This window comes from Suillus subaureus (genome assembly GCF_016647635.1).
Source record: "Suillus subaureus strain MN1 chromosome Unknown BJ212scaffold_449, whole genome shotgun sequence".
Lineage (NCBI taxonomy): Eukaryota > Fungi > Basidiomycota > Agaricomycetes > Boletales > Suillaceae > Suillus > Suillus subaureus.
The window spans coordinates 1-12,077 of record NW_024539005.1 but is presented as its reverse complement, the minus strand read 5'-3'; the positions used below and the strand labels follow the sequence as shown (position 1 = coordinate 12,077).

General features: G+C 48.8%; 2 protein-coding genes across 2 annotated transcripts; both read right to left on the bottom strand.

Moving 5' to 3' along the window:
* Window positions 1-6,577: 6,577 nt before the first annotated feature.
* On the bottom strand, window positions 6,578-7,392 carry BJ212DRAFT_1415636 (uncharacterized protein). The gene is made up of 3 exons (XM_041337555.1): window positions 7,331-7,392; window positions 6,876-7,275; window positions 6,578-6,841 (listed from the first exon to the last, which is right to left on the bottom strand). The coding sequence occupies exons 2-3, from the start codon at window positions 6,920-6,922 to the stop codon at window positions 6,661-6,663; spliced, it is 228 nt and encodes a 75-aa protein (XP_041184992.1). The 5' UTR covers window positions 6,923-7,275; window positions 7,331-7,392; the 3' UTR covers window positions 6,578-6,660.
* A 380-nt stretch (window positions 7,393-7,772) lies between these two features.
* On the bottom strand, window positions 7,773-8,570 carry BJ212DRAFT_1592789 (uncharacterized protein). The gene is made up of 3 exons (XM_041342532.1): window positions 8,546-8,570; window positions 8,132-8,479; window positions 7,773-8,065 (listed from the first exon to the last, which is right to left on the bottom strand). The coding sequence occupies exon 2, from the start codon at window positions 8,467-8,469 to the stop codon at window positions 8,140-8,142; it is 330 nt and encodes a 109-aa protein (XP_041184991.1). The 5' UTR covers window positions 8,470-8,479; window positions 8,546-8,570; the 3' UTR covers window positions 7,773-8,065; window positions 8,132-8,139.
* Between the last annotated feature and the right edge of the window lie 3,507 nt (window positions 8,571-12,077).

The following is a 12,077-nucleotide window of genomic DNA, read 5'->3' as shown; positions in this document are numbered from 1 at the left end:
CGAAGGAATGTCGCAACATCTTGGTAGTTTGGAAGCGTAGCTGAGAGACCGACCAGACGAACGTACTCTCCTGTTTGCTCCATCCTCCGTATCGTGCGTGCCACAACACTCTCAAGCACGGGTCCACGCTCGTCATGTAGCAGGTGAATTTCATCAATAATCATGAGCCGAACGAGGTTTGTATAACTCGTGTCGGTACTCTTGCGCGTGATGACGTCCCACTTCTCAGGTGTGGTGACAATTATCTGGGTCTCCGAGATTTGCTGTTTCGTCATTTGAGAGTCTCCCGTGAGCTCGCCAACCTTGATTCCGAAAACGTTCAGCCGCGCGTTGAAGTTTCCAACCATTTCTTGGACAAGAGCCTTCATGGGCGCGATATAGACAATTTTGAAATCGTCGAGGGCAAATTCACCTGTAGCCTCGTCACGATATTTTGACAGCTCGTTGAGGATAGTGAGCATGGCGACGTTGGTCTGCAAGGTCGACTTAGTGTCTGAAAGATGAAAAATGTAACAGATTACCGCTTACCTTACCAGCGCCAGTAGGCGCACAGAGTAAGAGGGGCTCATCCGTCCCGAAGGCAATTGGGTAAAGCTTGCTCTGAACTCGATTGAGCTTGGGCACAGTGAATGCCTTTCTTGCCCACTCCGGCAGTGCAGTAACAGGTACAAGCTCTTCCTCGCCGCCTTGCTTTTTCTGGGGTGCAGGGACATGAATCTCCTCATATCCCTTGCGTGCCCGCTTGAATGAGCCTTCAGGAAGCTTGCACTTCTTGTTGGACATCAGATGCCCCCCCTGACTGAATGCCATGCTCTCTAGGTCGACCGTGCGCTTTGGTTGCACTGTCGAGCCTGGTGCAAGAGTTGCTGTCTTTGGCACCGCTAACTTTTTCTCGTCCACATCCATGGCATCATCCTGCACCTTCTTGGCCTGGCGGTCTCCAGCAAGCTCTCGCAAGATCCAACCAACACCCTTCTCTCGCATAGCAACTTCGATATTGATCCGCTCGTCTGCGTCGCTCCGCATGAGCTTCGTGCACCATACTACCACATCCCGGTTTTTGAGGAACTTGGTGATCACGTGGAAGCTCTGGAACTCGAACAGCTCCATCAGCTGGTTCTCGCAATCGCGCAGACCTGATTCCGAGCCGAGGATAGAGAGGACAGACGCTGCCTTGTCCGCTGCAGTGACTGGATCCGGGTAAACTTCCGATATTTGACGTTGCACCCAGAAGCCATCGATTGCGTGCGGCGAGACGATGTCTTTATCTGTTTTAGCCTTTCCAGCTCCACGGGTTGACGAACCACCGATGACAAGTTCCTCGTCACCTGCTTCCTCAGCCCCTGGTGTGGTTTCATCTACTTCGTCCTCCTCTTCGTCACCCTCCTCGTCTGAACCGTCCCGAATTTCATAGCCTTCCTCGTCTTCTTCTTCCTGTTCTTCGTCATCGAATACGACTGCAACTCCAACTTCGTCGTCAATTTCGGCGTCCTTGCGCTCCATATCTGGGTCCGCCATCGTCTCATCCTCGGCACCATAGTCGGTAATTTTTTGCGCTCGGGCCACGAGCTGAGAAAACACGTCGTTGGAAACGGGGCCCAGCACCTCCTGAATCTCTTTTTTCTTGTCAAAGTCCTTCATGGACTCGTTCTTGAGTGTTTCAAGGACGGCGTCGGTTGCGCTGCGAACAATGTCCTGTGCTTGGTCGCCTAGCACCTGGTGTACCGTGGATAGCATGACTTCATAAACCTCACGGGTTTCGGCAGTACGGGGGCGGTATGAAAGTCCTTCGACGTCTTGTGTCGCATCAATAATATCCGTGTACCCGAAACCAGCTTCTGCACGTCGTTTCACGACCTTTTCTGGAGCTTCCTGCTTGCCCGCGTCTCCTGCTTTTTTCTTCTTCTTCTCCACATCTTTTGGGGCTTGACGCTGAACGCGTGAGCCCATCTCACGAGGGTCGATCCGCCCTGCAAGAGAAGTAGGGGCGCCATCGGGCTCTCTGTCTCTCCTGGGAAGAGCAGACCTGTCAGCGGTCAAGACAAGGGATGAAATAGCACCATAGTTGTAGCCAGAAAGATCTGGTTTGCCTCCTGGTCTCCCAGACATTAGATGAATTTGGTCAGGGATGGAAGAGGTTGAGAAAATCACGAACAACAATCGACTATCGTCGCCGTTGACGCTGAAGACGAGCAGACCTAAATTTCCAGTTTGTGTTGAGTAAGCAATTGATCACGTGACCAAGTGGCTGTGTCGACCAGTAACTATTGCCGTCTCGAGAGTCAATGTTAAGACGCTCTTTTTCTCTTTTTGTCGGAAAAACTAGTTTTGTTTACACAAACTCTGCTACCAGATAAGCCTGACAAATAATCATCAAGGACTCAGTGTCGAGATCGGCTCCTTCAGGACTTGTACAACTTGTGACCATCCTCGCAAGTACGTTTCATTACGGGCCTCAGGGGCCCCACTACTTACTCTAGCTTTACAGCAATTGCATGCGACAGGAACGACGAAATACCACCAATACGGAATGAGCATCCATAGGTGGTGCCCCAGTGTTCCACACTATGACGGATCGAAAATAATAGTGTGAGCGAACTTCGGTGCCAAAGTGAGCACTTTGCACGACGTCTAGCTCAGAGGAAATGAACAAGGAGTGCATATGTTGTGAATATTGACCAACAATCTTCCACGAATTGTGAAGCGTTTACATGCAAAATTTGGAGCGTTCCATATCATGTGGTCCAAATGTTTCTCTTCCCAGCGCCTTTAGGTAAGGCGCGGTGTAGAAATATCAATGCGTTTCCAAAGCGTATCAAGCACAGGCTCCTTAAATGTCCCGCAGGTTCTCGCAAGAGCAGCAATATTTGGTGACTCGTCCACGGTCTTCATGGATAGCTGTGAATATGTCCAGTAGGATCTATCCATAAGAGATAGACATGCACGCATGACAGTGACCCGTGAAACGAATTCCCTGCTTAGTTCAGGCCTAGGCCGGGTGCTCACTTAGTCAGTTAGGTTCAATGATGTACAACTCGGAGGCACGACAACTCTACAAAGATTCCTGCAGCAAAAGAACACTCAGCCGTTTTGTTTATCGTGACTGAAGGACCCACACGACATCATTTTGACCTATCGGCCACTCTGTAGAACAACAATCTTAAACAGTTAAATGATGGTTAATGGTACAAAACCGTGATGTTGCATATGTTAATATCCTCTTATGTTTATTTAGCCAAGCCGAACCTTCTCGTGAAAATCTCTTGCACGACGTCCTATTGACCAGTTGTTATGATAGCAGCAATTATCGGCAGAGTAGCGGACGCACCTCGTGGAATGTGGATTTGAAGCTCTGCCTTGCTAGGATTCTTTGCACATAACCGTTAAATTTCGCATACTTGGGGTCCTCCAGAGCCTTCAAGAAGCTCTTCCCCTCCTCATCTTTGTAGGCACCAATTCCCTTCTGCACCAACAAGTTCAACCTTGCCCAGAACGGCGCGAATGCAATGTCTGCAATGGTGTACTGGTCGCCAACAGCGTATTTCGCCCCGTCGGGTAAAATGTCCTGAATGGCATCCACGCCAGTAAGGAGAGCGGTATGTGTGCCTTCCGGGTTGCCGGATGCAAACTTCATGAAATTGGGACTGAATTTAGTGGACACGATCTCAACGAAGAAACGGGCCTTGGCACGTAGCACAGGGTCCGCAGGCAGGATATTGGAAGACGGGTACAAATCGCCGATGAATTCAACAAGGATCAGCGACTCCGCCAATTTGGTAGACTCGGGAGAAGGATTTTCTGGGGCAACGTCGGGACCACCATAAGCGATAGCCGGCACCTGCCATGAATCCACTTCAACATGCGGTCATATTGCAATGAAGAGTGGGGCGCACACCTTGCTGGCACGGTTCACCTTTGGGGCGTACCACTCTGGCTTATTCCCCAGATCGATCTCGTATCTTTTGAATGGGGCACCAGCCTCGGCGAGGGCAATTTCAGTCTGGATTGGTTGAATCATCACAACAAGCACAGTTGTCAAGGCTGATGAGGACATACCCTTTGAGCGTAGGGGCATACCTATGTGCATGGGTAAATGTCAGTATACGGCCTCATAGCATGCTGCAGTTATGCAGTACCTTCGCAGTGTAAAGGGTGATCTGTTCTTGAGCCATGTGATGGATGTTATGCGCTAGTCGTCCAGGTGGGAGTTTGGATGTACAGCTGAGATACTTATACTTGGGTCGAACCAGCGCATGACTAAATGATCTCGAGTCGGACTGACCGGGATATCTATACGTGCGAAATATGTGAGAAATCTGACGCAATCGCAGTTGCTTTATCAGCGCTGACTGATCTGTGAGAGTCTAGAGGCCAGTTACCTGTCTGCGCTTGATAAAGCTTCAGGTGACATCCACTTGTGGAGCTCGTGTTGTTTCAAGGATACGGCTCGAAGCCTAGATTAGACATTGGCATCACCACCCTGCGGCAATATTTGTTGAGTGGTGGCCCAAGTTCGGTGAGCACTGAGAATCAAGATTCCTTCGAGTTTGAATAGAGCTGCCCGAAGAGATGATAACAAGCGCCCCAGCGTTCGTCGATATCTATGCATCCGAGACCTTTGATTGACTTGATACGGCGTTGGAAGTAGTTGTGTTCTCAGATCTGAGACGTCTGTCTCACGAGTCGTACTAGTCAGAGACGGATTTATGCATTTCTCGGCAGCCACGGTGAAGTAAGACGCACCCTCATTTCCGGGCCCGGGAAAGGACAAAATGCACCCTCAACGTGGCATGTTCATGTCCATTTCACTGGCACGTCCACTTGATCTTATCTAACTCTTATCCATCGATATCTGCTCTGCATGCCTGCCTGGACAATATTTTCGCCGAACGACCCGGCAACCAATTCGCGAGACAAGAATGTTCACAATCATCCAATGCGTATGAACATATACTGGATTATGAAAGGTGTCTATCATATGTTGGACCCATCAAACGAACCGAGTTCCACAACTGATGAAGTAAAGCACATCGCAACTCTCGAATACACAGTCTCGCAAGAAAATGCGGGTCCTCCTGACATATCAAGCCTCGTCATACATCTGCGCCTTTGCACACAGACTGATACACGCTTTGATGTTGTGTTACGTGACATGCAGATCGAAGACAAGGTAGAGAACGTGTGCGTTTCGCTCCCTGGAGAGCTTACGCCGGTTCTGATGGATATCTCTGAGTTCGTCCGTGAGTTCGTCCTCAGAAGGTCCGCTATCAAGTGGAAACCAGCTTCGGACTGCAGTTTTGGCGGTAGGATATGGCAACAGATGCAAGCGGAGGCAAGTGTTGATTGTTCACCCATTATCATGATGCAAATTGAGTGCTTTAGAAATACCGTCGACGTGTTTCACAGCAGGAGGTTGTTGGTGTTAAACAACTTAGTGGATGCCCTTTATGCTTCTCCGGTCTTGACCAATGCAAAAGCTGTCAGGTTGCATCCTGCCGATCGCTCGGTTGCCATGGATCTTCCGAACCCCCACTCGCACAGTGCATTAAGCATAAAGACAATACACTATGTTTTCCGTGCCTTGAAGAGCAGGGGTCCAAGAGGGAGCTAGAAAAGTGTCCTGGGTGCAAATCTTGGTGCTGTGCCACGGATATGAACTCGTGTATCGGGCATCCCGCTACCACACCTTCAGCTTCTCGCGCATCCTCCATTGAACAGTTTCTGCGTGCGATGACTACCTGCTCCCAATCAACTAGCGTCCACCCTCCCAAGGGCGGTTCCTGCAGTCAATGCAAGCAGCTGGGATGGCGGAAATGCCGAGGAAACAGATGTTGGTTAAAAGGCAATGTGATCTGCCCAGAATGTACCAGTGGTGGTACCACGTGTATGTGTCAGAAAGTATGGGCATGCGATATCTGCGCGGAGCGCGACAGTCGCATCTTTATCCGCTGCCCGCGCTGCGACAGGCCATTTTGCACCTCTTGCACCTATATCGACCAATGCAAGCGGTGCTTACGTGTTACCCTCTGCTATGACTGCGTTGAAGAAGCGTCGGATGCGGATGACCCTGAGGATGCAGATGACGCAGATGACGGGGTAGTAGAAACGTTTGCCAAACTCACCGGGACATGCGAAAGCTGTGGGGTCAGGGTATGCGATCGCTGCGCGCCAATTAAAGCCTCGTGGTTTTCATGCCCGGGATGCCTGGCGATGAAGAACCGTCGTAATGCGCTAGGCCAACGTGATTATAATTATTTCAGATTTTTAAGCGATATCCAGTGATTGGATGTTTAATGCTGCTCTATTGCTGGTGAACCGGAGCCATGATTAGAGATGAATAGAAGTACGAATGGATTGAGGTTTCTTTTGTTCTAATCACACATTGCGTGCAGCGCTAGGACTCTTATCTAGGTCAACCCCCAATGGTCAGATCTCAGCAATCACAAGGGACTGCGAACTGAAACCGTCGTGGTATCAGTCCTAGGGTATAGCCGTGATCTTGGCAGGTAATCTGGATCAGTTCGAAGCACAACTTTAGGTAGTTCATCCCCGATCGCATATGATAACTTGAATATGGTATCAGATTTGAGTCAATGCAAGCGGTGGGTAGAGTCTCAATGTTACAGTACAAGATATACCAACTCGGATGTATCACTCTCATCATTTGCAATGCTCCTCAACGTTTCTCATCAGAATGAGATCTATCCGACATACGGTCACCGACCAAAGGATTGATCTGGTGCAAAAAATGGAGAGGAATAGAGGATCGTCGGCATTATGGGATCTCCCTCCGAACGAAATTGCATGTGCCAATGTGCCACCGAGTACCATTATTCCAGGGCTTGGACAGTATGTGGCAGTCCATGCGACACGACGAAACTGTAAAGTTTCCAGATGAGAAATAAACGTTAGTTGCTTCCATTAACAGAGTGCATGTAACCGACGTTTGTTTCGAGCGCCTCGGAACTAGCGTGGCGGTCCGTCCGTTTGCAGAGCCTCCTTCAAAGCTTTATATTTTTTCTCCAGCGGCGTACTGGTTGGCAAGCGTTCCCAAGGATCAGTTGCAGCGAAAGCAATACACCAATAGCGCTTCCCCTGAAGCGTTTTCACTCAACGGAGTTTGGTGTAGGTGTAAACACCCGTCTCTGTCCTGACATGCCTCGAAGCCAGTAAAGTGATCTGCATTGCGTCGTCGTACGTCTTGGGGCGCGGAATCCGGATCAACGCATCGTTGGAATGACCATTCCTCTCCAAGTGGATTTTCCCATGACAATACTTGAAGAAGTATTAGAATACAGAGACGGTTAAGATAATAACTGCGTGCGCTTACCTCGAATTCGCGATGTTTAACGGTGGTGTCGAAAATGTTGGAGTTTGAACGAGCCTGCAAATCGCGTCAAGGCTGTGTACATAGGACGTCATGTGACAAGGCACGTGCTTCCAGGTGTGTACAAAGACAACGCGGTCGCGGTCACCGCAACTGGTGAACAATACTTTGATACAACAAGTACTGCGACTATCACCGCGTGGCATCCACCCACATGCTATTCTCTTCTTTTGTCAATCGAGTCAACTTGATCCAACTGTTCTTTTGTTTCCTCTCTTCGGATCAAATATCATCTGTTGTTCTATGAACGAGCAACGCAAAGGATAAAAATTTACCCTTGTTATCCATCGCTAGAAATGCTGTAGGTCAACCGGTCACGCGCATCGCGCACGGTGGACCGTCTTCAATGAAAACAACCTTGAGACCAACCTGAAAACACTACTGAGAAGTTTAAACGTTCCTACTCATTGAATAATGCGTACAATGTGACTATTCAGTACAGTACTCATTTGCAATGCTCCTCAATTGACACAACAACGACGTATATCCAACATAGGGTCACCGACCAAATGATTAATCTAGTGCAACAAGAGGGGGAGGGGGAGCTACTAGTAATGGAGGACCCAGGGATCTCCTTTCCTCAAACCAATACATGAATAGCGGCGAGAAGGTACGCTACCACAACTCGGGATTCGAACGCACGGACGAGTATGTGGGGCAATTCATGTAACGAGACAACTGTATGGTTTCGACAGGCAAAATAAGCACCAACGCTTCTACCGACGATTTGCATAGGTCACCGACGATTTGATTCAAGAAGCTCGGAACCAGCGAGGCGGTCCCTTCTTCTGCAGAGCCTCCTTCAAAGGTTTGTATCTTTCCTCGGGGGGCGCGCTGGTTGGTAAGCCGTCCCAAGGATCGCTCGCAGCGAAGGCAATGCACCAGAAGATTTTCCCCTTGAGAGTTTTCACTTGACGGAATTTGGTGTAGGTGTAAACGCCCGTTTCTGTCCTAACATCCCTCGAAGCCAGGATAATGGTGTCTATTGAGTCATCGTACGTCTTGGGGCGCGGATGACCCAACTCAACGGCTCGCTGGTACAACCACTCATCTGCCACCAGATATCCATAGTATTTGACCATGATTACGATGCTTTGAAGTTTGAAGAAGTATAACATTAGAACACAGAGATGGTTCTGACACACTGTATGCACTTACTTTGATTTTGCGATGATTAGCAGCGATGATGCTGAACATCGAACAAGACTTACCTTGTATATATATAGGGCGTCATGTGACAAGGCACGTGTTGTAACCTCGCGGTGGGCTGTGGCAAGTGGTGAACAATGGTATTACAACACTTCCACGATCACCCCCATTTTTGTCATCCTAATTTGCCCATCAAATCAAAGACCGATCACTTGGCCCTTGGAATCAATCACCACGTCATGATTTGTCGTGACTCATGACCGTACGAAAATATTTGAGCAACCGCGACTCGGAGCGAAGGATCATAACCATTTTAGTTATTATTCATCGCTGAAAACGATGTACAATAACACCGCCGCAAGTCGAAGAGACACACCCTCATTGTTCTCCACAAGAAATCGAAGTCTGTACTACATATGCATATAACATATTGCCAGTCGACGTCCAAGTCATTCCGAACTCGAGCCACGCACTACTGATTCGCTATGCCCCCCTGGATTCTCCCTGGGCGTCGCAATAATATGGTGATGCGATACAAAGCAATCTTGGAGACTTCGCTTGCGTTCTCTCGCACACATAACCCCCGCAACATCGAATTTTTCTGGTACCCATTGTGGGACTAGACGCTCTCAGATCTGGTGGCAAACATCCCAAACTTAATTGTTGCACCTCAATTCCCTCTTTGGTTTGTGCCTAGAGATGACGATTGTGAGGATGAAAATGATGGCGATGATCCGGAAGAGATAGTAGTAGTACCTGAGGGAGAGCAGGAAGCTCGAGGAAGTCGTATTATCAAGGACGAGGACGAGGACGACGGAGACCTCGAGATTGGAGTGGGCGATATCTCTTTCGCGTCAACCGTCCCGGAAAAAAATGCCCGCGGTGTCCTTGTGGATTTCGCGATCCTCAATCTGACCGCAGTGGCTCAGCCACTGCAGAGGGATCGTTATGGAGGATGGAGGATTACTGCAGCGAGCGTCGGCCTTCTCGTAGAAGTGAAAAGATTTCCGAGCAGGAGTCTGACAGGGGAGGAACAGGAATCGCGGATTTTTGGGCCGCTTGCCGAAGCCAAGAACGATTTGATTGAACAAGCTGGATACCTCTTCTTGCAAGACACAGACATGAATTCCGTCTTGGCCATCGCAGCCACAGGTAATTAGTACATCTATATATCTGGACTACATACCATAACCGTCATGCTACAGGTCCGTATTGGAGTGGTACTACGATACGTCGTGGCGACGTCAATCAGACTATGCACCGTCTGTCAGAAAAGGACCCAAGTTATCTAGCGCCCAGTGAACGACGCCCTGACCAGAAGCTGAGTTGGAACAATATTCTTCGCGTTGATGTCCCGCGTTCTAGAGACCGCTTGCACACGATATACAACACTTTAAAGGACATGGGAGTGTTAGAAGTGCCGGCGGATGTATGACGTATTCGATTCTGAAATAATCCACTCAATGTCATGTATTCAAAACCGCCAGTGGTTGGTAGGCATTCCCAAGGATTGGTTGCGGCGAAGGAGATGCACCAATAGTATTTCCCCTGGTACGTTTTCACTCGATGAAATTTGGTGTACATCGTGAAAAGGAGGACTTTGGTGTTTTGAACAAAGCCGACGGTGACAGCAACTCATAGCAATGCTGCATCTGACTGGCGCATTATGACAGTCAAGAATGTCGCAAGTGAGCATTTTTGAAGCAAACTACTCCCCATAGTAATTGAGCTTGAACTTTGGAACCCACACTGATCGGAGTTTCGATGAGTCAGATGGGCTCAAAACATAGAGCCGGGCGCTTCAGCATAGTGTTCCGTGGATAACCCTCTGAGGGGTTATCCACTGTGGATATCTACCAGGCCTAAATGAGGGTCAGTTATCCACGGGTGAGTATGGTGGATATCCACCGCCGGTAAAACCGGCCCGGCGATTCCGGGTGCTGCAAAATTTTGCGATCCATGGTGCATTTTGCAAAATTTAGCTTGATTTACAAGTCTAGATCTATCCTACACTCTATGTCATGTCCCAGTCTGCTTCGGTCAAGACCTTCTCTTGCACCAAAGTGCTTGCCAGCAGAAGAGTGACAGTGTTCTTCGGTGCTGCGGGTGCCAAATCTTTGTCAGCAAACACATCAGCTAGCGTCGTGGAGTCAAGATTGATGATACTGGCAGCATCAAAAGCCTCGCCGTCAAAAGAATCCGCTTTTTTTGAGCCATCTTCAGATATATTCTCGGGGTCAGTGACATCCAACTCTGAGTCGCTGTAGTCCAATCAGCATCCGGGCCGAAGTTGGAGAAATTGTACTTGGACTCCTTGGAATGGGAATCTCTGTTGGCAGTGCCTCAAGACAGAGTTGAAGCTCAACTAATCGATCCTTGAGATGCGGCTGCATGTGATGAGGGAGAAAACTTGAAGTTCACAATTTTTCAGTCATTTTTCAAGGTGCTGAAGTTCAGCACCTTCATGAGCGTTACCATTCAAAATTTTAGAATTGAAGACAAGTTTTAGCATTAATAATGCCAGACGGCCCCTTAAGCCAATCGCATCACGTGGTCCCTTTCCAGCTTCGCTTTCATCTTTCCTGCTATGCCATTTGGTGAAGTGGTGTGTGGTGCGCCAGGAAGTGGTAAATCGACGTACTGCTATGGCAAGCACCAGCTATTCACTGCTTTGAATCGCCCAATTTCCATTGTAAACCTCGACCCAGCTAATGACAACATCCCTTATCCATGTGCGATTGACATCGCTTCTTTAATCACCCTCCAGGATGTCATGGACGAACACGGTCTTGGTCCAAATGGAGGCATGCTTTATTGCATGGAGTACCTAGACGCCAACTTTGATTGGCTTGAGGCACGGCTGAAAGAGCTGGGATCCAACGCATATGTGTTGTTCGACATACCTGGTCAGGTTGAGCTTAGCACTAATCACGAGGCATTAAAACATATAGTGCAACGATTGACAAAGATTGGGTTCAGGGTACGTTCTATGATGTTGTTTTCTGTCGTTGGGATTCTCTGAACAACGCTAGTTAGCTGCCGTTCATCTCTGTGATGCGCACTATGTGACCGAGGCCGCAAAATATGTTTCCGTACTTCTCCTGTCCCTCGGACTATGCTACAGTTGGAACTGCCGCACGTCAATGTTTTGTCAAAGGTTGATCTAATAGTCCAATATGGAGACCTGGTGCGTGTTGGTGACCATGCAACACATCGGAGTCACTCATCTTTCCCGTAGACTTCAATCTCGATTTTACACGGAGGTTCAGGATCTTTCCTATTTGGAGAACGCACTGAATACTTCATCACCGCGGTACAATGCTCTCAATATGGCATTATGCTCTGTAATCGAGGACTACAGTCTTGTGGGATTCGAAACACTAGCAGTTGAGGTATAGCGATGGGATTTCTTATGTGATCCGAATATTGAATTACTCGTTTGTGCAGGATAAAGCCTCGATGCTCCACCTGACACGCGCTATCGATCGAGCCACAGGATACATTTTCGTGCCACCACACGACGCCCCGGCACCAGAGGGGA